The sequence below is a fragment of the Podarcis raffonei genome, chromosome 1 (genome assembly GCF_027172205.1).
Source record: "Podarcis raffonei isolate rPodRaf1 chromosome 1, rPodRaf1.pri, whole genome shotgun sequence".
NCBI lineage: Eukaryota > Metazoa > Chordata > Lepidosauria > Squamata > Lacertidae > Podarcis > Podarcis raffonei.
In genome coordinates, this window is record NC_070602.1 from 7,985,835 (window position 1) to 8,011,382 (window position 25,548).

At 42.9% G+C, this 25,548-nt stretch overlaps 1 protein-coding gene across 1 annotated transcript; it reads right to left on the bottom strand.

Annotated features, from left to right (window-relative positions):
- LOC128402286 (potassium channel subfamily K member 16-like) lies at window positions 1-24,900 on the bottom strand. The gene is made up of 6 exons (XM_053366251.1): window positions 24,769-24,900; window positions 14,397-14,597; window positions 13,027-13,147; window positions 7,346-7,509; window positions 5,555-5,717; window positions 1-541 (listed from the first exon to the last, which is right to left on the bottom strand). Exons 1-6 carry the CDS (start codon window positions 24,898-24,900, stop codon window positions 285-287), a joined length of 1,038 nt encoding a protein of 345 aa, XP_053222226.1. The 3' UTR covers window positions 1-284.
- Between the last annotated feature and the right edge of the window lie 648 nt (window positions 24,901-25,548).

Consider the following 25,548-nt stretch of genomic DNA (forward strand, 5'->3'; position numbering starts at 1 on the left):
TTCTTGCGTGTAGCTGATTTTTATGTAATTTTTTTTAAATAACAATTTATTTTCCAAAAAGATGACATCAAAAGTAAACATAAAAACAACAGTATATAAAACTGATTTTTATGTAATAGCCACCCTCCCTCTCTTGGTTGCCGAAACATGGCTATTTCACAGTTTATTAGGAACTACATAACTTAAAGAGCAACTAGTGAGTTTTTAAGGAATACGCAGAATGTCACAATAGCATATAATTATAAAAGCTCAATGGAAGTTCTTGAGTACAACTGATTTTTATGTCAATCTCCACGAGACTGCAGTGATGCACTTGTACTCTCCGTCACTGAAAATCTAACAGACTGACCCCTTTGGGACAGTGTTATGTTGTCCCCACTACTCTGTCTTCGTGCGCTGCTTCTTCTTCTTACTGGAGCTGGAGGTTCAAGTAATGAGGATACGAGGTCAAACAGCACAGCTATCCAGGCCAGACCAATGACGATCCAAGTGGCTGCGAGTAGCCGGTAGCCAATAAAATATGACCTATCATGCTTCCTCCCTGGAGACACAGAGAAAAGCAACAGTAAAGTGTGAGGAGGTGATTTAAAGGACCCGCCAACTCAGACTTCCGGCTTCCGACGATGAGATATGGCAGCCTCCCAAGAGATCAGACAAACAGCTGTGACAGTAATTCAGGGTTAAATAATTAACCGGCACACACACATCCCGGGGGGGGGGGGGGAGCTGCGTCGCACCACCCGCAGACCGTAGGTTATCTGCGTCCAAGGCACGAATTTAGCAACTCTCCAACGTCAGCCTCGTCAGCCGGGAGTCCCTGCTTCCTAAAAATTAAAAGGTTTGGCAAAAAAATCCAGGCGTGCTATGGAAGGAACGAGTTAAAAGAAAAATCTGCTAAACTACACAGTTGCTGGAGGCCAAGTTTTGGACTTCAAAAAGACTCCTTTCTTGTTGTTTTGATGAATGAGGTGAGCGGCTGCCGTACTTTTATATTTGTTATATTTGGTATTTCATGACTTGGCGAACCCCACCAAGAAAGAATTAATTACCCAAAGGAAACGCAGGAGGCGTAAAATAATTGGACTTATTGGCGTTATCGCAGTCCTCAACGAAGAGCCCTGATCAAAATTGGCAGAGCAAGATCAGATATGACCAGATCAGCTCAGGATAAGGAGGAAATATGGCGACAGTAGAAGCTCTGAGACAGTAAGAAAAAGGATATGACCAGAAAAAGTCTCCTTCAATGGGGGGAGATTGGAGATATATTTTTATTGGAATTACAAAAGGGGTGTTCTTTACAGAGGATGCATTTACTTGCATGGAATTCAGTGGTACCTCGCGTTAAGAACTTAATTTGTTCCGGAGCTCCATTCTTAACCTGAAACTGTTCTTAACCTGAAGCACTACTTTAGCTAATGGGGCCTCCTGCTGCCGCTGCGCTGCCGGAGCACGATTTCTGTTTTCACCCTAAAGCAAAGTTCTTAACCTGAGGTACTATTTCTGGGTTAGCGGAGTTTGTAACCTGAAGCATCTGTAACCTGAAGCGTCTGTAACCCGCGGTACCACTGTATTACAGTTTGAGAAGAGAGTGGCGGTGAACTCTGGATGCCTGCCAGCTGTCCGAGGGCCCCGGAGAACTGGCGTGGGTTTTTATGGGAAAACCGGAACAATCTTTGTGTGACTTACTGATTGCCAAGTACACTCCTACAATACATTTGAAACATTAAAGATCAAAAGACAGTGCGAAGTCGCTAATGAACTTCAACCTTGGATGGAAGTCCAGAGCCTATTAGAACAACAATCAGCAGAAAATGGAGGGGTCATCGAAGGAGGACTGTGCTTCAAAATATTAAGACTGAGAACAATGTGGAAAAAGCCCTCTGCATGATTATAGAAATAAGGAATGGTCAAATAAAACAAGATAGTTATACCAGCGACTGACTGATCAAGAGAGGAAATTGTCAATATTAGGACTGGAAAATTGTGAAGTAACAAAGAAGACAGCAGAAAGATAAAGGATGGACATTTAGCTCTTGAATCCAGAACACGGGAAGTCCCATTGAAATTAATTAATTCAGCAGGATGAAACGGTCAAATCAGCGATGATTAAATGGGCGCAGGACATAGGTCATAACATTATGTTTGCTGACTGGGAGCAGTTGTGGACCACCGGTATGAAGTTTACGGCATGCATTGCCTTAAAAGAGAATATTATGAAAATGATTTACAGGTGGTACATGACCCCAGTCAAGCTTGCAAAAATTTATCACCTGTCCGACAACAAGTGCTGGAAATGTAAAGAAGCTGAGGGAACATTCTTTCACCTTTGGTGGACGTGCCCAAGGCTTACTGGGAAACGATATATAATGAACTGAAGAAGGTATTTAAATTTACCTTTCCTAAGAAACCAGAGGCCTTCCTTTTGGGCATAGTTGGCCAACGGGTGCCAAAGAAAGATAGAACATTTTTTATGTATGCAACAGCAGCAGCAAGAATACTTCTTGCCAAGTATTGGAAGACACAAGATCTACCCACCGTGGAAGAATGGCAGATGCAAGTGATCGACTACATGGAGATGGCCGAAATGACTGGCAGAATCCGTGACCAGGGAGAAGAACTGATGGAACAGGATTGGAAAAAGTTTAAGGACTATTTACAAAAACATTGTAAAATATTCGAGTGTTAACATGATGTGGGAAGTGAAGGTAATAGGGTTTGTGGGATTTGGTTAAATGTGAATGAAAAGAAGAATGTCAAAAAGGAGAAGGGGTTATGAACAGAATAATATTATGTCACAGTATACAAGATGAGGACTGGGTTAAAATAATGAAAAATTGGGACATAATAATTAGAAGAATATAAAGTTAAGTATGGTTTAAACAAGGGTTTGAATTTGCTGAATTTGATTGGAATAAAGAGGAACACAAAAAAGGGGGATGTGAGGAGGTCAAGACAGAGGGGTATGGAATTCTGTTAATACAAAAAAGTGGATTTTTCTTTTTCTTTTTTTTCTGCTTTTCTGTTTTTTGTTTTTTGCTATATATTTTTGTTTTTCTGGTGTTTTTGTTTTTTATATGAGCTTTATTCATGATAATACTTTATTTGAAACGATGAAATTTTTGATTTGTAAAACCTCAATAAATATTTATTTTTTTAAAAAAGAAATTAATTAATTCAGATTACATCATTCCTATTTTGTTTTTGAATGTGGAAATATTTGGTTTGATTTGTTATTAATAATGTTTTTTAATTGGAAAATGAATAAAAATTATTTACAAAAAAGAAGAAGAAAGGACTCACCAACTCAGTTTATCTAAACTTCGTTAGGTCATGTTCACACCATACATTTAAAACACATTTCTACCACTACACATAGGAAACTACCAATGTCCTATTTGTGATGGTTTAGGCTCATGATGATGTTTGAGCCTGTAAAGGCTTTGGTGTGGTTGCACTACCAAATTTCCAATCAGTGCACATCCTGTAACTTCCTGCTCAATGATGATGATGATATTAATAATAATAATTTTATTACTTGTACCCCAACCATCTGACTATACAGGGGTGCCTTCAGATGTCTTCTAAAGGTTTTGTGGTTCTTTATCTCCTTGACACCTGATGGGAAGGTGCCACCACCTCTTCCTGGTTCCCTGTATCCTCACTTCTTGCAGGAAGGGACTGGCCCCAGGCCCTCAGAGGTGGACCTCAGTGTCTGGGCTGAATAATGGGGGTGGAGACGCTCCTTCAGGTATACTGGGCTGAGGCCATTTAGTGCTTTACAGGTCAGCACCAACACTTTTGTGCTCAGAAACGTACTTGAATAGAAGTATAACCACCCCACCCAACCCCACTTACCATTCCTCCCTCCACCTCTTTCCCCCTCTTTTCTTCCTAATAGTTTAAACCAATTCATGAACCAAGAAATTGGTTCACTAATAATGAACCATGCGTTGTAGATATTACTCCACATTTATTATGCTATTTTTGTGATATACAAATGACATGAGAAAACTTGGTATACTTATTTGTTTATAAAACATAATAATAATAATAATAATAATAATAATAATAATAATAATAATAGAAATGTAGAAACATTTACCGTATTTTTCGCTCTATAACACGCACCAGACCATAACACGCACGTAGTTTTTAGAGGAGGAAAACAAGAAAAAAATATTCTAAACGAAATAGTGGATATATGATTTTTGTGGTTCATGCTGTGGCCACAGACATGTGATCTGACAGTGAGTTTGGAGTAGCCCAATGCAAAAATCCTGAGGATCCATGTGGATCCATGCTTTGTAACCACGGAGGAGGAAAGGAAGGGGAACCATGGATCCTCTGCTCACGACTGTGGCAGATCCCCCCACCACCACCCATAGGCATTCGCTCCATAACACGCACAGACATTTCCCCTTACTTTCTAGGAGGAAAAAAGTGAGTGTTATGGTGCAAAAAATACGGTATTTTCATCCCACATTTGTTGGCAACAGTTTGTTCCAGTTGTTGGCCTCAGGCAGCAGTGGTTGCAGTTGCTAGAATGGTGCAAAATCTATTCATTTTGTTAGATTGTGCCCAATTCTCCAGGTCATTCTGAATTCTGGTTCTGTCTTCTGCGGCATTATCTATCCCTCCCAGTTTGGTGTCGTCTGTGCATTTGATAAACATCCTCTCAATTCATTTCATCTCACCCCACTTGTCCCTTCTTTGCAGGATGTCAACGAACCATTAATGAGTACCATTAATGAGTACTCTTTCGGTTCGGTCAGTCAGCCTGCTACAAATCCACCTAACGCTTATCTTCTTCAACCCACATGTTACCTGCTTCCTCTGGAGAAAATCATGCAGTACTTTGTCAAAAGCCTTACCAAAATCAAGGTATAATATGTCCACAGCATTTCCCTGACCCATCAAGTTTGTAATTTGATCAAAAAAAGAAATGAGATTCTTCTGGCATGACTTATTTTTGAGAAACCCATGCTGGGTCTTAGTAATCACAGCATCCTTTTCTAAATGCTCACAGACCAAATGTTGAATTATCTGTTCTAGGATAGGGATGTCCTTAATAATAATAATAGTAACAATAGTAACAATAAGTTTATTGTTTATACCCAACCCATCTGACTGTGTTGCTCCAGCCACTCTGTGCGGCTTCCAACATATAGAAAAGCATAATAAAAAAGTAAACTTTAAAACACTTCCCTATACAGGGCTGCCTTCAGTTGTCTTTTAAAGTTTACTTATCTCCTTGGCTCGTGGGTCATAAAGCTCCATACCCTTCAATATTTCTCCAATGAAAATAGGGACGTCTTAAGGAAAAGCAGGACATTCCAGGATCAAATCAGAAACTGGGATGGCTTCTGTAAATCCAGAACTGTTCCTGGAAAATAGGTATACTTAGAGGGTCTGTACTTGAGAAACTTAAAATATGGTTTGGGTTCCAAATTATAATCATTGCCAACCATCATTTTGTATGACACCTGATCTGAGCTTTCATATTCTTCAGCACAACAGTGAAGCCCACAATATGAAAGTATTTTGAAAGCCTTACCTATTAGATAGTCTCCAAAACCAATGGTGCTGAGTGTAATAAATGTAAAATAGACAGCTTCACTATAATTCCAGCCCTCCATCCATTGAAAGAGAAACGAAGGCAAAATAAGAAACATTTGAATCCCCAAAACCACATAGAAGAAAAGATATTTTGCTGTTTTCTGAAAGATAAAGCAAAAAAGAAAATTAAAAAGGTAGGTTTGATGCAACAGAGCTCAGTGTTCTTGGCCTTCAGCCATGCACAGGGATTTAAGGCTGCATTAACAGATAAATAACAATAATTCCACCCTAGGTAGACTTCATCTGGAGCACAATACCCAGTTCTCCATTCACATGCAATTGCTTGGTTCACATGTAATGACACATAAGCCAAGCCACGGTTTAGTGTGGCAGTGCAAGGGTGCAGGTGTTGGAGAAAATAATAATTTAATAAAACTGTATTTTGAACATTGAATTTTTACAGTACAGAACTAGCTGCTTTGAGGTACTGTGCATAGTGAATGTCCGTTCGCAAACACTGTTCGAATCTATGGGTACCACTGTATGCCTAAAACAAGAATCAGCTAGGCATGGCAATTGTGATCAGTCTTGAATTGTTTTGTAAAAAAATATATTGAAAGAGGACATTGGAAAACTTGTAATGAACAGGGAAATTAGTCAAAGTCTTAAAAAAGAAAGACACTGAAAAATGGTTGTATGTAATCACACGATATTATGATGAGGGCTGATCTGAAGAACCAAATGATTTGAATTGGTTCAGAATGACGACATGGGGTTGCACCTGTTAAGATTGCTGTGATCCTTGGATTGGTGTGTGTAATCTAGAAATGTATAAAGAACATGGCTTTGGATGTGGTTCTTTGCAGCCTTCTTCTTATGTGTGAGGCTGTCCCTATGCATCCTTTTCTTTTGGGTTGCTGTGTGGGGAAGCTACAGTCGAGGAACCTCCTTTTAAATTTCTCCAAGACAGGCTCCAGGAGAGGAGATGGTGGCTGCTTTGGCCACAAACTAAGGCATGGTTTGGCTTAGCATGTTTGTCCAAACTCAGGCTCATTATTTGTGCCTGCAGACAAACCACAAGCTGTAAGCAAATAAGAAACCTTCATTTTAGAAACAAGCAAGTATCTAAAAGCCTTGGTCTGTTGTAATCCCGTGTTAACTTGGCAAACTTGATTTTCTAAACATTGAAAAAAATGGAACTATAGAGGAAAGTAATCTCCGAGTTTGTAATATCCAAACTGTGTTGTACATTTTGTTAACGTTTACGCTTCAAAAGGTGACAATTCAATTTTTGTTCAGCAATTTTTGCACCCACCCTCACACCCACTAACATTTTGGAGAATTAAGAAGCATTAAATTCCATGAATTTGAGAAGATATATTTTGCAAATTTATACTGGAGCCATTTTCACTAAAGGCAAACAGCTGTGTTCCAAAAATATGTACTGCTAAAACAAATAATTTGGGGAGTTTCTCTCATTCCTATTTGAAGGCAGAGCTCGAGTTTATCTTCCTTACTTAATTAGAGGGCATAATTCACATGTCTAATTTATTCTTGTCTTCCTCCTATTATAGAGCCAGCTAATTATATATGCATATGTATATGCAATATAATAGAAGAAGAGCCCTGCTGGATCAGGCAAGGGCCAGTCTAGTCGAGGATCCTGTTCTCATCGAAGCTGACCAGATACCCACAGGAACCCTGCATACAGGACTTGAGAGCAGGAGCAGTCTATGTCACCCTCAGTCTTGTGACTGGTAAAATTAGAAATTATCTCCAGATGAATTACCTTGTTTTCTTTCCAATACACTTTCTCTGCACAGGTTTCACAGATTCTTGAGACAAAAAAGCCAATATAGTTCAAGCAGATGAGGTTGAAGGGGATTCCAAAGAGAGCAAAAATAACACAAAAGATCTGACCATCTGCTGTTTGGGGACAGAGGTTTCCATAGCCTGTTAAAAGATTAAGAAAGGGTTGCAAAGGACGTCAGCAACTGTCGATTTGCCAATTACCTTCAGATTTTTCAGTTCTTCAAAATTTGTGACACAGTTATTGGATTAAAAAACAAATTACAAAATTCTTATTTGTTTTGGGATAAATTTAGAAATGTATTTGATGATATGTCTTTGGTGATGAAATAGGGCAAGCAAGGAGCGTATCAGCTAGAGGAACCACCATCGTGCCCAGATACCCCATAACAGCCCTCAGTGTAAGCCTTCAAGGCATCTGCTCAAACAAACCTCCCTTTTAGCTTTTTTTGAGAAAGGACTCAATTATGACTTGGCTGATCTATCTGCCAATTCATTCTTATTAAATAATTCTTATCCAGAATGTAAATTGGGACTTCCGGCACGGAATGCCATGGCGTGCAGCGGTCCCATAATAGCGGATCCCGATTCTGCACTTAATCAAGGATAAAAATGAGAGTAATTATCCTTCTGGAAACACACACACACCCCAATCGGAGGGGCGAGCCTTCACTTGGGGGTTGTCCATTAACTGTATCTCGTTCCGATGGAATACGAGCGCAGGGGCACTTAAAGAACAGGCATGTTTTGGAACAAGGAGACATGGGAACCTGCTAAATGAAATCAGCCATTGTGTGCCAAGGTTTTGATCGGGAGAGGACTTCACCGTAACAGGATTATTATGTAAGTGAAGGGGAGCCTTTTGTTCTCTTTTTATATTTATATTATATTTGATGATCTATGATCCAGCAAACCTTCACTAAAGACATATTAAGAAATTATTAGTGGACTGAGTTTATTATTGGAGTACAACTATAAAGGGAATGCAACAGGGACTTTAAAAAAAAGACTTTAGAATCTGCCTACAGAGTTCTTCAAATGAAAGACTGTGAAATACTGTGATGCTTTGTGGCACTGTCTCCTATAGGTAAAAGTAAATGGACCCCTGACCATTAGGTCCAGTCGTGACCGACTCTCGGGTTGCGGCACTCATCTCGCTTTATTGGCCGAGGGAGCCGGTGTATAGCTTCCGGGTCATGTGGCCAGCATGACTAAGCCACTTCTGGTGAACCAGAGCAGCGCACGGAAATGCCCTTTACCTTCCCGCCAGAGCGGTACCTACTTATCTACTTGCACTTTGAGGTGCTTTCGAATTGCTAGGTTGGCAGGAGCAGGGACCGAGCAATGGGAGCTCACCCCGTCACAGGGATTCGAACCGCCGACCTTCTGATCGGCAAGTCCTAGGCTCTGTGGTTTAACCCACAGCGCCACCCACGTCCCTACTGTCTCCTATGGAGAGTGTTAATTTGGATCTACAACTGCTTTGGTGAGACATCAGCTTGTTAAAAAAGTTGGGAAGATTAAGAACAAAGAGCTAGATGTCAACCCGGAGCATGGCATGATGCCAGTATGCTTTTGGTTCAGATAAACAAGATGGTGACAGTGCTGGCTCTGATGCACTTTGAAAAATCACTCTTGAAGGGAGACAGCGCGGAAAAAGGATGATGCATTATAACATGAAAAGAAGTACAAAAGAAAAGTATTTTACACAGAAAATTATAGGCTTTAAATGCCTCTTGCAAGTTAATGGATATGGATTTTTCAAAATACGAGTGACGTTGTTACACTGGCGGCTGCAAAAAAACAACAACAGAAGAAGGGATCGAGATAGGAATTGTTATTTTTGGATTACATATGAGACTATGTGTGGGACTTTGGAATAAATTATCTCCAAAAGATCAAAACACAGGAAGCCATCTAATGTGTTTAATTTGGAATGTATAATGGGTTTTATAAATTGTATTATGATTTGGTATGATTTGATATCCCCCTTCATGGATCACTGCCTTGCCGTGGCGAAGGGGCTTGAATAACTCAGAGAAGCTATGAGCTATACCGTGCAGGGCCACCCAAGATGGACAGGTCATAGTGGAGAGTTTTGACCAAACATGATCCACCTGGAGCAGGAACCGGCAAGCCACTCCAGTATCCCTGCCAAGAAAACTCCATGGACAAAGATTACCATAACAAAAGACAAAAGTGGAAAGGACCTAACAGAAGCAGAAGACATCAAGAAGAGGTGGCAAGAATACACAGAGGAACTATGCCAGAAAGAAATGGATGTCTCGTATACCCCAAGTAGTGTCGTTGCTGACCTTGAGCCAGACATCCTGGAGAGTGAAGTCAAATGGGCCTTAGAAAGCACTGCTAATAACAAGGCCAGTGGAAGTGATGATATTCCAGCTGAACTATTTAAATTTTTAAAAGATGATGCTGTTAAGGTGCTACACTCAATATGCCAGCAAGTTTGGAAAACTCAGCAGTGGCCAGAGGATTGGAGAAGATCAGTCTACATCCCAATCCCCAAGAAGGGCAGTGTCAAAGAATGCTCCAACTACCGCACAATTGCACTCATTTCACACGCTAGCAAGGTTATGCTTTAAATTCTACAAGGCAGGCTTAAGCAGTATGTGGACCGAGAACTCCCAGAAATGCAAGCTGGATTTCAAAGGGGCAGAGGAACCAGAGACCAAATTGCAAACATGCGCTGGATTATGGAGAAAGCTAGAGAGTTCCAGAAAGACATCTACTTCTGCTTCATTGACTATGCAAAAGCCTTTGACTGTGTCGACCACAGCAAACTATGGCAAGTTCTTAAAGAAATGGAAGTGCCTGATCACCTCATCTGTCTCCTGAGAAATCTCTATGTGGGACAAGAAGCTACAGTTAGAACTGGATATGGAACAACTGATTGGTTCAAAATTGGGAAAGGAGTACGGCAAGGCTGTATATTGTCTCCCTGCTTATTTAACTTATATGCAGAATTCATCATGCGAAAGGCTTGGCTGCATGAATCCCAAGCCGGAACTAAGATCGCCGGAAGAAATATCAACAACCTCAGATATGCAGATGACACAACCTTGATGGCAGATTGTGAAGAGGAATTAAATAACCTTTTAATGAGGGTGAAAGAGGAGAGCGCAAAATATGGTCTGAAGCACAACATCAAAAAAACGAAGATTATGGCCACTGGTCCCATCACCTCCTGGCAAATAGAAGGGGAAGAAATGGAGGCAGTGAGAGATTTTACTTTCTTAGGCTCCATGATCACTGCAGATGGTGACAGCAGTCACGAAATTAAAAGACGCCTGCTCCTTGGGAGAAAGGCGATAGCAAATCTAGATAGCATCTTAAAAAACAGAGACATCATCTTGCCAACAAAGGTCCGTATAGTTAAAGCCATGGTTTTCCCAGTAGTGATGTATGGAAGTGAGAGCTGGACCATAAAGAAGGCTGATCGCCGAAGAATTGATGCTTTTGAATTATGGTGCTGGAGGAGACTCTTGAGAGTCCCATGGACTGCAAGAAGATCCAACCTCTCCATTCTGAAGGAAATCAGCCCTGAGTGCTCACTGGAAGGACAGATCCTGAAGCTGAGGCTCAAATATTTTGGCCACCTCATGAGAAGAGAAGACTCCCTGGAAAAGACCCTGATGTTGCGAAAGATGGAGGGCACAAGCAGAAGGGGACAACAGAGGATGAGATGGTTGGACAGTATTCTCAAAGCCACAAACATGAGTCTGACCAAACTGCGGGAGGCAGTGGAAGACTGGAGTGCCTGGCGTGCTCTGGTCCATGGGGTCATGAAGAGTCCGACACGACTAAACGACTAAACAACAATGATTTGATATCATAATAATGTGGCCTATATTGGAGTGTTATTAATGAAAATTAATAAAAATTATATCTAAAAAAAAACACCAGAATTTAATTTGGCTGCTGGTGTAAGAAGAGGCATTAATTAAGAGGCTGAAAAACAAAGCAAAAAGCTTATCTTAAATTATCGATGCTCAATAACGTTTACCAATGGATAAGCATGATCTGCTTAGTTTAAAATCATCTTATATTACTTTTAACTCTCCATTCCTTCAGTGAGATTAAATCCATTAGCGTGGGAATAATAATATAATTGTAATTTATTATTTATGTGTCACCCATCTGACTGGGTTGCCCCAGTCACTCTGGGTGGCTTCCCCTGTCCCATAGAAACAATACTTCGGTCTTGTCTGGATTCAGCCTCAAACCGTTGGAAAAGGGATAGACACAAGTTTTCAAAGCAGAGGCTGCTAAGGGAGAGATGAACAGAACTCAATATGGCAAAGACATGGCTGAACACACCATTGATTGTTAGTATCATCCCACAGTTATTGCATAAGCAATTGCAAGAGTTTAGTTTGGTTTTTATTGTATGTTGAAAAGTTTAAATATATAACCAACATGCTCCATGCATTTGTAAGGACCAGACTTGAGTTGTTTTCAGCTGAGATCCCATGAAGATTTTGCCAAGCACCTCAGAATAATCAGAGACCCAATTAGAAGACTAATAGTATCTACTGATTGAAATTTGCAAGAGGAAAGAGTCAAGAAATGAAGACTCCTGGGATACCTCAAGTCCAAAGGCTGAGAAACAGATAAGCCCTTCTCTTGGGTCTCAGAAGCCGCAGCTTTATGGCCTGCACTCGAAGAATGGATTATTTTATCCCTAGCACACTTGAATCAACAGTTTGTGCTTCACACCAGAAAGCTTACCCAGAGCTTTCCAAACGGTGTGTCGCGACAAGTTAGTGTGTTGGCTGCAGTGTGTAAGTGTGTCGTATGAATGCTGGAGAGGGGTTAGTTTAACCACCGGTTTGCTAAAGGTAAAGGGACCCCTGACCATTAGGTCCATTCATGACCGACTCTGGGGTTGCGGCACTCATCTCATTTACCATCCCACCGGAGCGGTACCTATTTATCTACTTGCACTTTGATGTGCTTTCAAACTGCTAGGTTGGCAGGAGCAGGGACCGAGCAACAGGAGCTCACCCCGTCACGGGGATTCGAACCACCGACCTTCTGATCGGCAAGCCCTAGGCTCTGTGGTTTAACCCACAGCGCCACCTGCGTCCCTCTACCGGTTTGCTAGTAAAACTCAATTACTGTGTCACAAATTGATGCATGTATAAAAACTGTGTCACCAACCTGAAAAGTTTTGAAAGCTCAGGATTAAACAGTGCTAAAATGGTAGGTTCGCCCTCTCATTCAGTGCATGGTTTTCTGCATTGAAGGCATTCATCTAGACATAAAGGGTGTGTGGTTTCTTGAGTGTATTTTGTAGCTTACTTGAAAGAAGTAATTTGCATTGGGAGACTGTCATGGGGTCAGTTGCACCTGGTGGGATTTGAACTTGTTTCCCTAGCCCAACTACTTTCCACAGGGTGGTTTTAATAATAGGTTGACCCCAGAAGGGTAGGGAATAAATAACTAATCAGGGAATGGCCTCATTGGGCATATAATAAATGAACTATTTATTTGGCCAGAAAGGGCAAGACAAAGATGAGATGTGAAGGATGATGAAAGAGCAAAAGCAAAGCCTGCACCTTAACACTATTTATCTAATCGAGAGCAGTTGAATGCCCTGCATACTATATTCGGGGAGAAGCCAGAACCAAATGACAGTACCTATTGTGGCTAACATAGTTCCCACGAAGAAGAAAGAATTAGTGAAATCCCAGCTGCTGTATTTATCATGAGGTTTGGTTCCTGTTGGATCTATTCCCAACCGAACAGCTTTTACCAGTTTCTGCAATTGAAGGCAAGACTCAGTTTGAATATTCCAACAATAAGAATAGCCTCTCCTCTGATTATCACTAGATACTGCTAACCAAATTGCTATGCACTCAGAAGGGAAGTTCTTCTGGATCCGTCGAGCAACCATGGCATTTCTTTCAGCCAGAACTTTCTGGAACTCATTTCTGGCACCTCTCAAGTAGGAGCCTTTGCCGTTAGAGGGGAATGAGGGAGGTTTCTCTCCCTTGAACCCAAGAGAGGGTTTTATAGCAATGCATAAATGGCTTGGCTTGCCTGTCTTCATAAATTCTTTTGGACAGAGTCTGCTTGGAGTATTGGCTCTCCCATATTCTCAGTCAACAAAACAATGGTGAGACGACATCATCTCCCATCCTCTGTTCTAAGGCACAAACACACTTTTCAAGGCAGTTAACCAGACAATGATTCAGCTTTTCTGTGACCTTGAACAGAGTCACCTGTTTTGCAACTGCTATATGACGTATGTTCTCCTTTCCCCAATATAGTGGTACCTCGGGTTAAGAACTTAATTCGTTCTGGAGGTCTGTTCTTAACCTGAAACTGTTCTTAACCTGAAGCACCACTTTAGCTAATGGGGCCTCCTGCTGCCGCTGCTGCAGGATTTCTGTTCTTATCCTGAAGCAAAGTTCTTAACCCGAGGTAATATTTCTGGGTTAGCGGAGTCTGTAACCTGAGGCGTATGTAACCTGAAGCATATGTAACCCGAGGTACCACTGTATATTCTTTGCAAAATATGTTTCCCAACAAATGCAGTACAAATGCTAACAAAAACCTGCTCCTTATAACTGAATCAGAGCAAACGTCAATTTGGGTTTACAATGGATTGTCGTTAACAAGCTGGTTTTCACAAGGAAAGCCCCAGAGTAACGAAATGGTGCTCAGACACGGAGCTTTAAATCATGGCCAGGCCTGGAGAGAGTGGAGGAAAGCTCAGTGTGGAGAAGCCCATGCTGCCTTCAACAGTGTTGGCAGAACAGAGCCATAATGGCTAGTAGCCATGCCTTGTCTTATCCTCCAACAATTTGCCTAATCCTCCATGGGGATAAATTTTCACATGCAGAAGGAAGGGTGAGTCCTTATGGCTCTATGCTGGCCACTGATTCTGTCCCCACCTCAATTCCCACCTCCTAAACTGTATTCCCCCCATATATACTTTCTGATCTCTCAACCTCTGGTGTCCTGCCATGGTCTGTCATTTCAGTCTTGCTAAAGTAATGCCTTACCTGTATGAATACCTCCACCTCTTCTGGGCTGAGAGCGGTGTAGTTTGAAAAGAATTGTGCTTTCATACGAAACGTTGCTTCTTCTAGTCTTTTGTGGTGATCGTTCTCCAGAAGCTCAATGACAAGGGCACCCATCACTATGTAAGTCATGTAGCCAGCCAGCAGTAGGAGGCCCTGCTTCCTGCTGACACGCATCTTGTCCTGTGTGGGAATGAGAGCCAAGGAAGAAGCAGACACAAGAGCAACTATAGTTTAGTAAGCAAGTCGTTATTTGTCTTGACCCAGACTCAACAGTACAGCCCCATTGCTGAGCACTCTACATAGCTGGACCCAAGCTAACCAAATGAATTTCAACAGGGATGAATGTAAGGTTCTGCACTTAGGCAGGAAGAACCAGATGCACAAACAGAAAATGGGGGACACATGGCTAAGTAGCAGTACATGTGAAAAGGATCCAGGGGTCTTGGTGGACCACAAGCTGAACATGAGTCAACCGTGTGTTATTAATACCACAAGGTTTATCTAAATTAGTATCGTTAAACATCAACAAAATGTAAATGACATTCCCAGAGGAATTGAAGGAGCCAGTGGTGCACCCACTCTTAAAGAAAACATCATTAGATCCTTTAGATCTATCCAATTACCGCCCAGTTTCGAATCTTCCATTCCTGGGTAAGGTGATTGAGAGAGTGGTTGCTGAACAGCTTGGTGGGTTTCTGGATGAAACCTCGGCTCTGGATCCATTCCAATCCGGCTTCCGCGCTGGTCATGGGACCGAGACGGCTCTGGTCTCCCTAACAGATGATCTCCGCAGGCAGCTGGATCGAGGCAGGTTGGGGCTGCTGATTCTTTTAGACCTGTCAGCAGCCTTCGACATGGTCGATCACGAACTCCTGGACAACCGCCTCTTCGACATGGGGATCCAGGGCACAGTCCTTCAATGGCTGCGCTCGTTTCTCTCTGGTCGGGGACAGAGGGTGGCGCTTGGGAGGGAATTGTCATCGCGCCACTCCTTGGTGTGAGGAGTGCTTCCGGGTGTGATACACTCCCTGATGCTTTTCAACATCTTTATGCGCCCCCTCGTCCAGCTTGTCTGGAGTTTTGAGTTGGGCTGCCATCAGTATACTGATGACACCCAACTCTATCTGTTGATGGATGGCCATCCTGACTCGGCCCCAGACATACTGATCAGATGTTTGGAAGCTGTGGCTGGATGGTTACGTGGGAGCCGGTTGAAGTTAAATTCTTTGAAGGATGGATGGCGGCTAACAAATTGAGGTTGAATCCTGGCAAGACAGAAGTACTGTTTTGGGGGGACAGGAGACGGATGGGTGTGGAGGACTCCCTGGTCCTGAATGGGGTAACTGTGCCATGAAGGACCAGGTGCACAGCCTTGGAGTCATTCTGGACTCCATGGAGGCACAGGTCAATTCTGTATCCAGGGCAGCTGTTTATCAGCTCCATCTGGTACGCAGGCTGAGACCCTCCCTGCCCACAGACTGTCTCACCATAGTGGTGCATGCTCTAGTTACATCTCGCTTGAACTACAGCAATGCGCTCTATGTGGGGCTACCTTTGAAGGTGACCCAGAAACTACAACTAATCTAGAATGCGGCAGCTAGACTGGTGACTGGGAGCGGCCCCCGAGACCATATAACACCGGTCTTGAAAGACCTACACTGGCTCCCAGTACGTTTCCAAGCACAATTCAAAGTGTTGGTGCTGACCTTTAAAGCCCTAAATGGCCTCAGTCCAGTATACCTGAAGGAGAGTCTCCACCTCCATCATTCTGCCTGGACACTGAGGTCCGGCACCGAGGGCCTTCTGGCGGTTCCCTCGCTGTGAGAAGCCAAGTTACAGGGAACCAGACAGAGGGTCTTCCCGGTAGTGGCACCCACCCTGTGGAACGCCCTCCCCTCAGATGTCAAAGAGAAAAATAACTACCAAACTTTTAGAAGACATCTGAAGGCAGCCCTGTTTAGGCAAGCTTTTAATGTTTAATAGGTTATTGTATTTTAGTGTTTTGTTGGAAGCTGCCCAGAGTGGCTGGGGAAACCCAGCCAGATGCACAGGGTATAAATAATAAATTATTATTATTATTCGAAGACAGAGGTACTTTGGCTGGGTCAGGACGATATGGGATTGGGGGGGGGCAACTCCCATCTCTTGCGGGGGCGCAATTAGTGCCAGCACTGTCCGTTAAGAGTTTGGGTATAATCTTCGACACCTCCCTTTCCATGGAGGCATAGATTGCAGGCTATAACAAAGGTGGCATTTTTTTATCTCCGCCAAGCTAAGCAGTTGGCTCCTTACCTCTATTACCCTGACCTAGCCACTGTGATCCACGCGACGGTCACCTCCAGTCTGGATTATTGTAACTCACTCTATGTGGGGCTGCCCTTGAGACTGACCCAGAAACTCCAGCGGGTGCAGAATGCCGCGGCGAGACTCGTTACGGGGTCCTCGCTGCAGGATCACATTCACCCAGTGCTATACCAGCTGCACTGGCTCCTGGTGGAATACAGGGTCAGGTTTAAGGTGCTGGTTTTAACCTTTAAAGCCCTATACGGCCTAGGACCCTCATACCTACGGAACCGCCTCTCCTGGTATGTCCCACGAAGGACCTTATGGTCTTCAAACAAAAACATCCTGGAGGTTCCAGGCCACAGGGAGGTTAGGCTGGCCTCAACCAAAGCCAGGGCTTTTTCGGCTGTGGCTCCGATCTGGTGGAACGCTCTGTCACAAGAGACTAGGGCCCTGCGGGATTTGACATCTTTCCACAGGGCCTGCAAGACAGAGCTGTTTCACCAGTCCTGTGGCCAAGGCTCTCGCTTTGGTAATCCTCACAGAACTCTAGCCCAATTGTTGCCATTAATTTGATTTAAACTGATTTTATAATGAATTGATTTTAGAATGCTGTATTATTTTACTGTTGTTAGCCGCTCTGAGCTCAGCTTTGGCTGGGGAGGGCGGGATATAAATAATTTATTATTATTATTATTATTATTATTATTATTATGAGGTATCAATGGATATCAAGAAATGGCAGTCATTGAACCTGACCCTGTGGGGGAAAGTCAATGCTCTTAAACTGAACATAATACCTAGACTAGTTTATATCTTAAGAGGAATTCCAATTCACAAAATTAAATATTTGTTTAGAAAATGCCTTTGGGACTCTTCAGTTCCAAGAATATCAATTCAAAAAAATCAAATATTGATAAAGGAAGGAGGATTTGGGATCCCAGATTTAGGACTGTATCACTAAAAAAGACTGAGACTGATGAAATGGAAAAATAAAAGTGAGGCTCCCTTCCACGATTGGATTTAAGACATACAGACTTGCAACATATGAGCAACTTGCGTTTAAAGCAGACTTGCCGTAGACAAATTCAATGATATGTTGAATCCATTCTTACAAATACTGTACGTAGTAGGTTAAGATCTGGTGAATTAGAATAACAACTCTGTAAAGGATACAGTTTTGTTTTTCTTCTCTCCCCTCTTTACTTTGCCTTCTATATGGTTTTAAAAAAATTGTCTCTAGAAAATGATTGCAAGGAAGCTCTCAGATGACAAAACCATATGTGAATATGTTGCTAGAAAAACTCGAAAAAAATCTTCTTCATGTCGTATAGGTGTCTAAAATAAAAGATTATATTGACTGTGCAAAAAGCAACTGCTTCAATTACTTCTTGGGAAAGTTGTTTGGAGTGTTAGGATACTGCATGTCAAAACACACTTTATCTTTCCAGGTTTGGTTTGGTTTGGTTTTTTTAAGAAATACAGTTCATTGGGAAACATGGAGGAAGAAAACCAGGAGCTTTTGTCATGTTGGAGCTAATGTGTTTTCCCACATCCATAACCAGCCCCGGGGTCATTTGGAGGAGGGAATTGAAAGGAGGGGAGAGGTCTTTGCTTGGCTCATCACTCACCCTGGTAGGGACATTCGATTCCAAATCCTCTTAAATGATCCACTTCTTTGACTTCCAATATCTGATGGGAGTGTCTCAGTGCTTCCCTTTCACTAGGTAGCTATTTGGTAGGAGCAGCCTGACCACATCTTCATGGGCTCTATGAGGTCATGGGTATATTACTCTCTTTTGTGGACTGGCTTACCTGGTCCTCTGTGAGGTCATGCCCTCTGTACCTGATGGGCTGCTGAAAGCCTCCAGGTCTGAGAGGCTGGTAGGAAGATCAGACCACAATATTTTAGAAATGTACAGGGGACAAGTTTGACCTGTTGCTACTTCGAGCAATGGGAATGCGCATCAGATTTGCAGATGGCACCAAACTGGGAGGGGTAGCTAATGCTGCAGAAGAAAGAATCAGGATTGGGGGTTGCCATTTGTTCTCTTTGTCCTCATGGGCATTTTTCTCATGGGCAGAGTCATCATAGTGATCCCTAGTTAAAAGCAGAAGTCAACAAAAAAGCAGAAGTCAATAAATGTGTCCTCTTTTTTGCACCCCTACATTGAGCCCCAGCTAACAAAATGAATTTCAATAGGGACAAATGTCAGGTTCTGCACTTAGGAGGGAAGAACCAGATGCACAAATATAGGGAGGGGGGAGGCAATCTGGTTTACTAGCAGTATATGTGAAAAGGATCTAGGTGTTTTGGTGGACCACAGGCTGAACATGAGTCAATAGTGTGATGCAGCAGCAAAGCTAATGCTATTGTTAAACCCTCGGAATGAATAAATGCTAGGATTTTGGTTAATTGGGATATGGATTAGAACATAAGCTGCAGAGCTGTTCCAGACAGATAATTCCTGGGCTGGCTTATGCAAATCAACCTGGCTGACCCAGGGCTATCAAGAGTACTATAGGGGTCATTAACAATACAAGATCAGTCTACATCCCAATCCCAAAGAAGGGCAGTGCCAAAGAATGCTCCAACTACCGCACAATTGCACTCATTTCACACGCTAGCAAGGTTATGCTTAAAATTCTACAAGGAAGGCCCAAACAGTATGTGGATCGAGAACTCCCCGAAGTGCAAGCTGGATTTAGAAGAGGCAGAGGAACCAGAGACCAAATTGCAAACATGCGCTGGATTATGGAGAAAGCTAGAGAGTTCCAGAAAGACATCTACTTCTGCTTCATTGACTATGCAAAAGCCTTTGACTGTGTCGACCACAGCAAACTATGGCAAGTTCTTAAAGAAATGGGAGTGCCTGATCACCTCATCTGTCTCCTGAGAAATCTCTATGTGGGACAAGAAGCTACAGTTAGAACTGGATATGGAACAACTGATTGGTTCAAAATTGGGAAAGGCGTACGACAAGGCTGTATTTTGTCTCCCTGCTTATTTAATTTATACGCAGAATACATCATGCGAAAGGCTGGGCTGGATGAATCCCAAGCTGGAATTAAGATTGCTGGAAGAAATATCAACAACCTCAGATATGCAGATGACACAACCTTGATGGCAGAAAGTGAGGAGGAATTAAAGAACCTTTTAATGAGGGTGAAAGAGGAGAGCGCAAAATATGGTCTGAGGCTCAACATCAAAAAAACGAAGATCATGGCCACTGGTCCCATCACCTCCTGGCAAACAGAAGGGGAAGAAATGGAGGCAGTGAGAGATTTTACTTTCTTGGGCTCCATGATCACTGCAGATGGTGACAGCAGCCACGAAATTAAAAGACGCCTGCTTCTTGGGAGAAGGGCAATGACAGGCCTAGACAGCATCTTGAGAAGTAGAGACGTCACCCTGCCAACAAAGGTCCATATAGTTAAAGCCATGGTTTTCCCAGTAGTGATGTATGGAAGTGAGAGGTGGACCATAAAGAAGGCTGATCGCCGAAGAATTGATGCTTTTGAATTATGGTGCTGGAGAAGACTCTTGAGAGTCCCATGGACTGCAAGAAGATCAAACGCATCCATTCTTAATGAAATCAGCCCTGAGTGCTCACTGGAAGGACAGATCGTGAAGCTGAGGCTCCAGTACTTTGGCCACGTCATGAGAAGAGAAGACTCCCTGGAGAAGACACTGATGCTGGGAAAGATGGAGGGCACAAGGAGAAGGGGGCGACAGAGGATGAGATGGTTGGATAGTGTTCTCGAAGCCTCAAACATGAGTCTGACCAAACTGCGGGAGGTAGTGGAGGACAGAGGTGCCTGGCGTGCTCTGGTCCATGGGGTCACGAAGAGTCGGACATGACTAAACGACTAAACAACAACAACAACAACAACAATACAAGGGAACTTCCCTCTTGACCCTAGGTGTGAACAAAGACTGGGGATTTGGGAGTTTGCCAGGGTACCTGCTCTGGGTGAGGGCAAGGGGTTTCTGGGAGAAAGAATGTGGGGGGGGGGAGAGATTCATCTTGGAGAGAGAGGCTGTATGCTTGCACTGCTGCCTCTTGAACTGCCCATTCCGTAAGAGCTGGACTCCTTCCATGCAGACTGAAGGTTTAAATAGCTGAATAAACCCTATTTCTTAAAGTACAACAGTTTCCACCATTTCTTCTATTCTCCAAAGTGACTCTCGGCTACATCAACAGAAATAGTGTCCACATCACAGGAAGTAATAAAGGTATCAAGAATCTAGAAGCCAAGCCTGATGAGGAACGGTTGAAGGAGCTGGGTATGTTTATTCTGAACAAGAGGAGATATGAGAATCATCTTCACATTCAGGAGGAGCCAACCATTGAACCACGCTCAACATAGAGGGTGCCCAGCCCCCTGGCAGCAGATATTGAGGGGGCTGAAGACCCTTCCGTCCCTGGAAGTTGGGACGCCTGTCCTAAATCCCATCAGCTGGCAGACCATAGGAAACAGCCTTAAATCAAGTCAGATCATTGGTTCGTCTGGATGAGCATCAGCTACACTGGCCGGCAGAAGCTCTCCCGGGTTTTTAGTCTTCCCCAGCCCTACCTGGAGGGGCTACAGATAGAGTCTTGAACATTTAGCATTTAAAGCATGTTCTCTGCCACTAAACTGTGACCCTTCCTCATCTCTTGAATATCGGATTATGCCTTCAGAGCCTTTCCAGGCAATCGGTTTCTCCCAGAAGGAATACTGTGGTGTTTCTAAATTGCAAGGGGAGGTACAGCCATCTTTCTTCCAGTTAGCATCTCTTGTTGCAAGTCAATTGCATTTCCCAAGATATGATCCACAGCATTTGATCTCTGTGAAATGCACCCAGCTTGAACTTGCTTTGCACTAATGAAGTGCTTTGTGGCCTGGCAGCACTACCCCTGTGATAAACAGCAGTCCTCCCTTTTTCCTGCGCCATGTTATGACTCTCATTTAAAACCTTTCTATATCTGAGGGCTGGGAAGAGAGGAGCATTTGGGTAGCTGTTTAAAGACAAATGCCTCTGAAAAGGCAAGGAACAACAGCAATGCCATCCTCTTCCCTAATAACTAGGATTGACAGGTCTCATGGGGCCAGTGAAGTACAGTGGAACTTCAGAAGCCAAACGCCTTGAAACTCGAACGTTCTGGCTCCCAAATTTCAGGACTCCCTCGCGCCCCCTCCATGGAGTCCCATTTTAAACATTTATTTCTACATAGTCTTCCATACTCAAATTTTTATATCAAAACATATTATCCATAGTAATTGTTACACTACAAGTGAAATCAAAATTCTACTAATGTTTCCATCTGCTTACAGTGGTCTCCTAAATAACTTATAATTCCCCCCCCCATCTGAAACCCAAGGTTTACCAAATGTGAAATATAACTGCATATTATTGTAATGATCTTAGGCAGGCAAGCAAGTCCCGATAAAAATTTATGACTCTCTGGCAGTTTTATGGTATGCTTATTTACAAATTATACCCAGAGCACGACTCTGAGCCTGCCGCTCTTTGCTACGAGTTGGTCACTTTGAGTCTCCGTTCCTGTCACACCACGAAGGGTGCCAAAGTCTAGTCCTTCCTCTTTTGCACTTCTATTGCATTTTAACCCTTTCAGCCCTTCACATTCGGGGAGAAGGTGGGTAGATTCCCTCCCGCTCTCAGAAGAGCCCTCTGAACGCTGTTTCTCTGCTGGTTGCATAGCAACCCCCTCAATGCCATCTACCTCTCCCCCTCCTCCTGCCTGCGAGCTGTCTGCTGCTCTATCTGAGTCTGGGAACTCTTGGTGAAGGGGGGCCGAGCTAACCCACTCCTGCTCTGTCTGCATTCTTTCGTCTCCAGAGTCAGACTCTGGCTCTCTCTGTACTGGCATTCCTTGATCTTCGGAGTTTGATTCTTCCCAGGCGTTCGATTCAGCCATGTCCCTGACAATTATTTTCAGCTATCCTACCCCACTAATGAAAATAGTGCTGTGCTGTACTCTTAAGAACATCATCGACACCCCAAGATGGCTTGATTCCCCTTTCTGTTTCTAGGCCAGGGAAGACAACAAGGAACTTTGCAGTACCTTAACAGCATGAAACAAGGTAAGAGGAAGATATTTAGCTCTCCCAGAAGCAGAGCGTCTCTGCAAATGTAGTAAACAGGAACCTGATACTTTGGAGCATATTTTCTTTTCTTGTGATTTTGGCATTTATGCCAGAAGACAATTATTAGAGGCCTTACAACTCAACAGGCTCAATTCTATGCCACCAACGGTTCAGGACCTGCTCTCGGACAGGAATGATCAAATTACTTTACTAGTGGCTGAATTTTTGAGTGCTGTCCATGTAGAAAGGCTAGGCCATTATAAAGAGATTTAGTGGTTCTTAATTGATTGGTGATGTGGTAGTGTTATATTGTATTATTTATGCAAATTGATTTTCTCTGGCGTTAAAGATCTGACTGGGACAAACCTTGTTATGCTGAGCTCGTATTTTGCACAATTTGTATACGGTGTTTGTTTGATAATGTGTGGTTTGCTATGCCTAATAAAGCATTGACTTATTATATGAGCCACCCTAGCCACTAGAAGGCTGTGAAAATTTGTGACCCTCCTCCTGACAGTGGTGACAAACTACTCCTTTAGGTTTGTATTGTGTAGGAGCGGACCGCCTTACAGGGTTGTCGTTCTGATTCCCAACTTTCTCTCTGGGTTTCCAGTCATTATTTTTCTTGAAGGGACTGGGTGCTAGTGCTCCCCCTAAGTCTCCTTCGATTTCATCTAACAAGATAGAGATTTCAGCTACTGTTTCCAGTTTCTTATCTTTAAGGAACCAGCGCTGGTGTGCAGGAACCTGTCTATAAAATTGCTCTAAATTGGTCAACTGTTTAAGTTCATCCAAGGTTTTGATTTTACTTTCTTCCACCCATCTGTCCAGAGCTTTATAAATATGGCTACTCAGCTGGGCATAAGTCTCTCCTGGTTTTCTTTTAATGTCACAAAAGGATTTTCTACTTTGCTCTGCAGTTAAAACAAACCACCCTTTCATTCTTTCTTTGAATGTGAGATAATAAGAGGTTTCATCTTCTCTTAAATCTGAGTATATTTCACTCAAAGTTCCACATATCTGTGGGTGTAAATACAGCATCCAGTTTTCCTCGGGAATATTTAACTCCTTACAGGTCTGTTCAAAACTTAGCAGGAATGCCTTTGACACACTTAGGGAAATCTCTTCACATTAGCTGAGGTAAAGTCTCCACCCCCCTACCAATGGATGTGGCAGTTCTGCTCTCAGCTTAATTTCCTCCATTTTTAAAAGAAACATGTCTTTTTCATAGGCCATCTTGGCCTCCCTTTCTCTTTCTTCTTGGGCTAATCTGGCATTTCTTTCTTCTTTTCCCTCATGAGCTAATCTGCTCTCTCTCTCTGCCATATCTCTCTCAGCCTGTATCTGTGCTGACCGAATGTCAGCTGCAATTCTGGCCTGTTCAGCTGCTAATTTTGCTTTTTCCTTTCCTTTCTCTGCTTCAACTTATGTCTTTCTTTCTTTCTTTCTTTCTTTCTTTCTTTCTTTCTTTCTTTCTTTCTTTCTTTCTTTGCTTCAACTTTAGCCAATTCTAATACTAGCCTTAGCATTTCTAATTCAGTATTAGGATTCTCCTCAGATGCAACAGTTCCCTGTACTGGATCATCCCGAGGCTCTTTTGCCTGGTGCTTGCTGGCCATTTTCTGACAGAAAAAAATTCTTCTTTCAATAAAATAACCTCAGTACTTTATTAAACTGGATGTTCTGTATCTGTGGGCACATTTATGTGGGGGTTTTAACTTTGTATCACGGCGCTGCCACTACTTAATATATAACAGCAGAATGGCTCTCTCTTTCCCTGGCGCCACTATGCCAGCGTTCTGTTTCCCTTTCCCTCAGGTGAAATCCCCAATGGAGAATGAATCACGAGCGACAGTCACTATTTTCCGTCACAACATGCCACTCTTCTTTTCAGAAGCTTAGTTTGATCAGCATCGAGTATACACCTCAATGCTGATCAAACTATAAACTACATTACTTCTAGTAAATGAGCCACCTTAGCCGCTAGAGGGCCATGAAAATTTGTGTCCCAGACTGTTTCTTGTCTGCCTGTGTTGTATCTGAAACCCGAGGAGCACATTGGTTGCCAGATGTGAAATACATTGGCAATATTTGCATTAAGGGGCATGACGAACTCAGATCTATTAATTTTTAGTATGCCTGTTCTTACGGCCTTTTAAATGTGTTTGTGGGAGTGGAGGGCATTATTTTGTTTTGGGCTTCGTTTTAACTATTTGTTTTGTCCTTTTACCCTGTATTTTTTTCCTTGTGAACCTCCCTGAGACCTTCAAATGAAAGGCGGTGTATAAATTTAATAAAGAATGGGGGGGGGGAATTGTTGGCTACAGCCCCTTGTTGTCCTTGTGGGAGTGCCTCCAGCTGTATGGGAGCTGAACATCCAAGCATCAGCATTGAGATGGAAGAATCTCCTTTCCCGAACTGAATGGTAGAACATCTGCTTAGCAGGCAGCGAGTTCTGAGTTCAACCTCCAGCATTTCCAAACTCCTGTTTGAAATTCTGAATTGCTGCTTGTGGTCAGTCTAGACAGTATTGTGCCAAATGTCCCACTGGTCTGACTCTGTGTAAGGCAGCTCCCCGTGTTCCTAAGCATTCTAAATGGAGTGCATTTGTTAAGGAATGCAGACTCTCCAATTTTCCATCCCTGTTTTTGATATGATCCTTAGGATGTCCCTATTTTCACTGGAGAAAAGCTGGGGAGTATGGGACTGACTCCATCTCACTAAGAACCAGGAGGCTACCAAGAAGCTGGGAATA

Bases quoted from the DNA above. Each gene is read 5' to 3' on its own strand.
- LOC128402286 (XM_053366251.1), bottom strand. From the start codon at position 24,900: ATGCCCCTTAATGCAAATATTGCCAATGTATTTCACATCTGGCAACCA. The intron at 14,598-24,768 runs GTGGCTCATTTA...ATTCCCACACAG, and splicing joins ATGGCCCTCTAGCGGCTAAG to GACAAGATGCGTGTCAGCAG. The intron at 7,510-13,026 runs GTACTGTCATTT...ATCTTTTAACAG, and splicing joins AACTATGTTAGCCACAATAG to GCTATGGAAACCTCTGTCCC.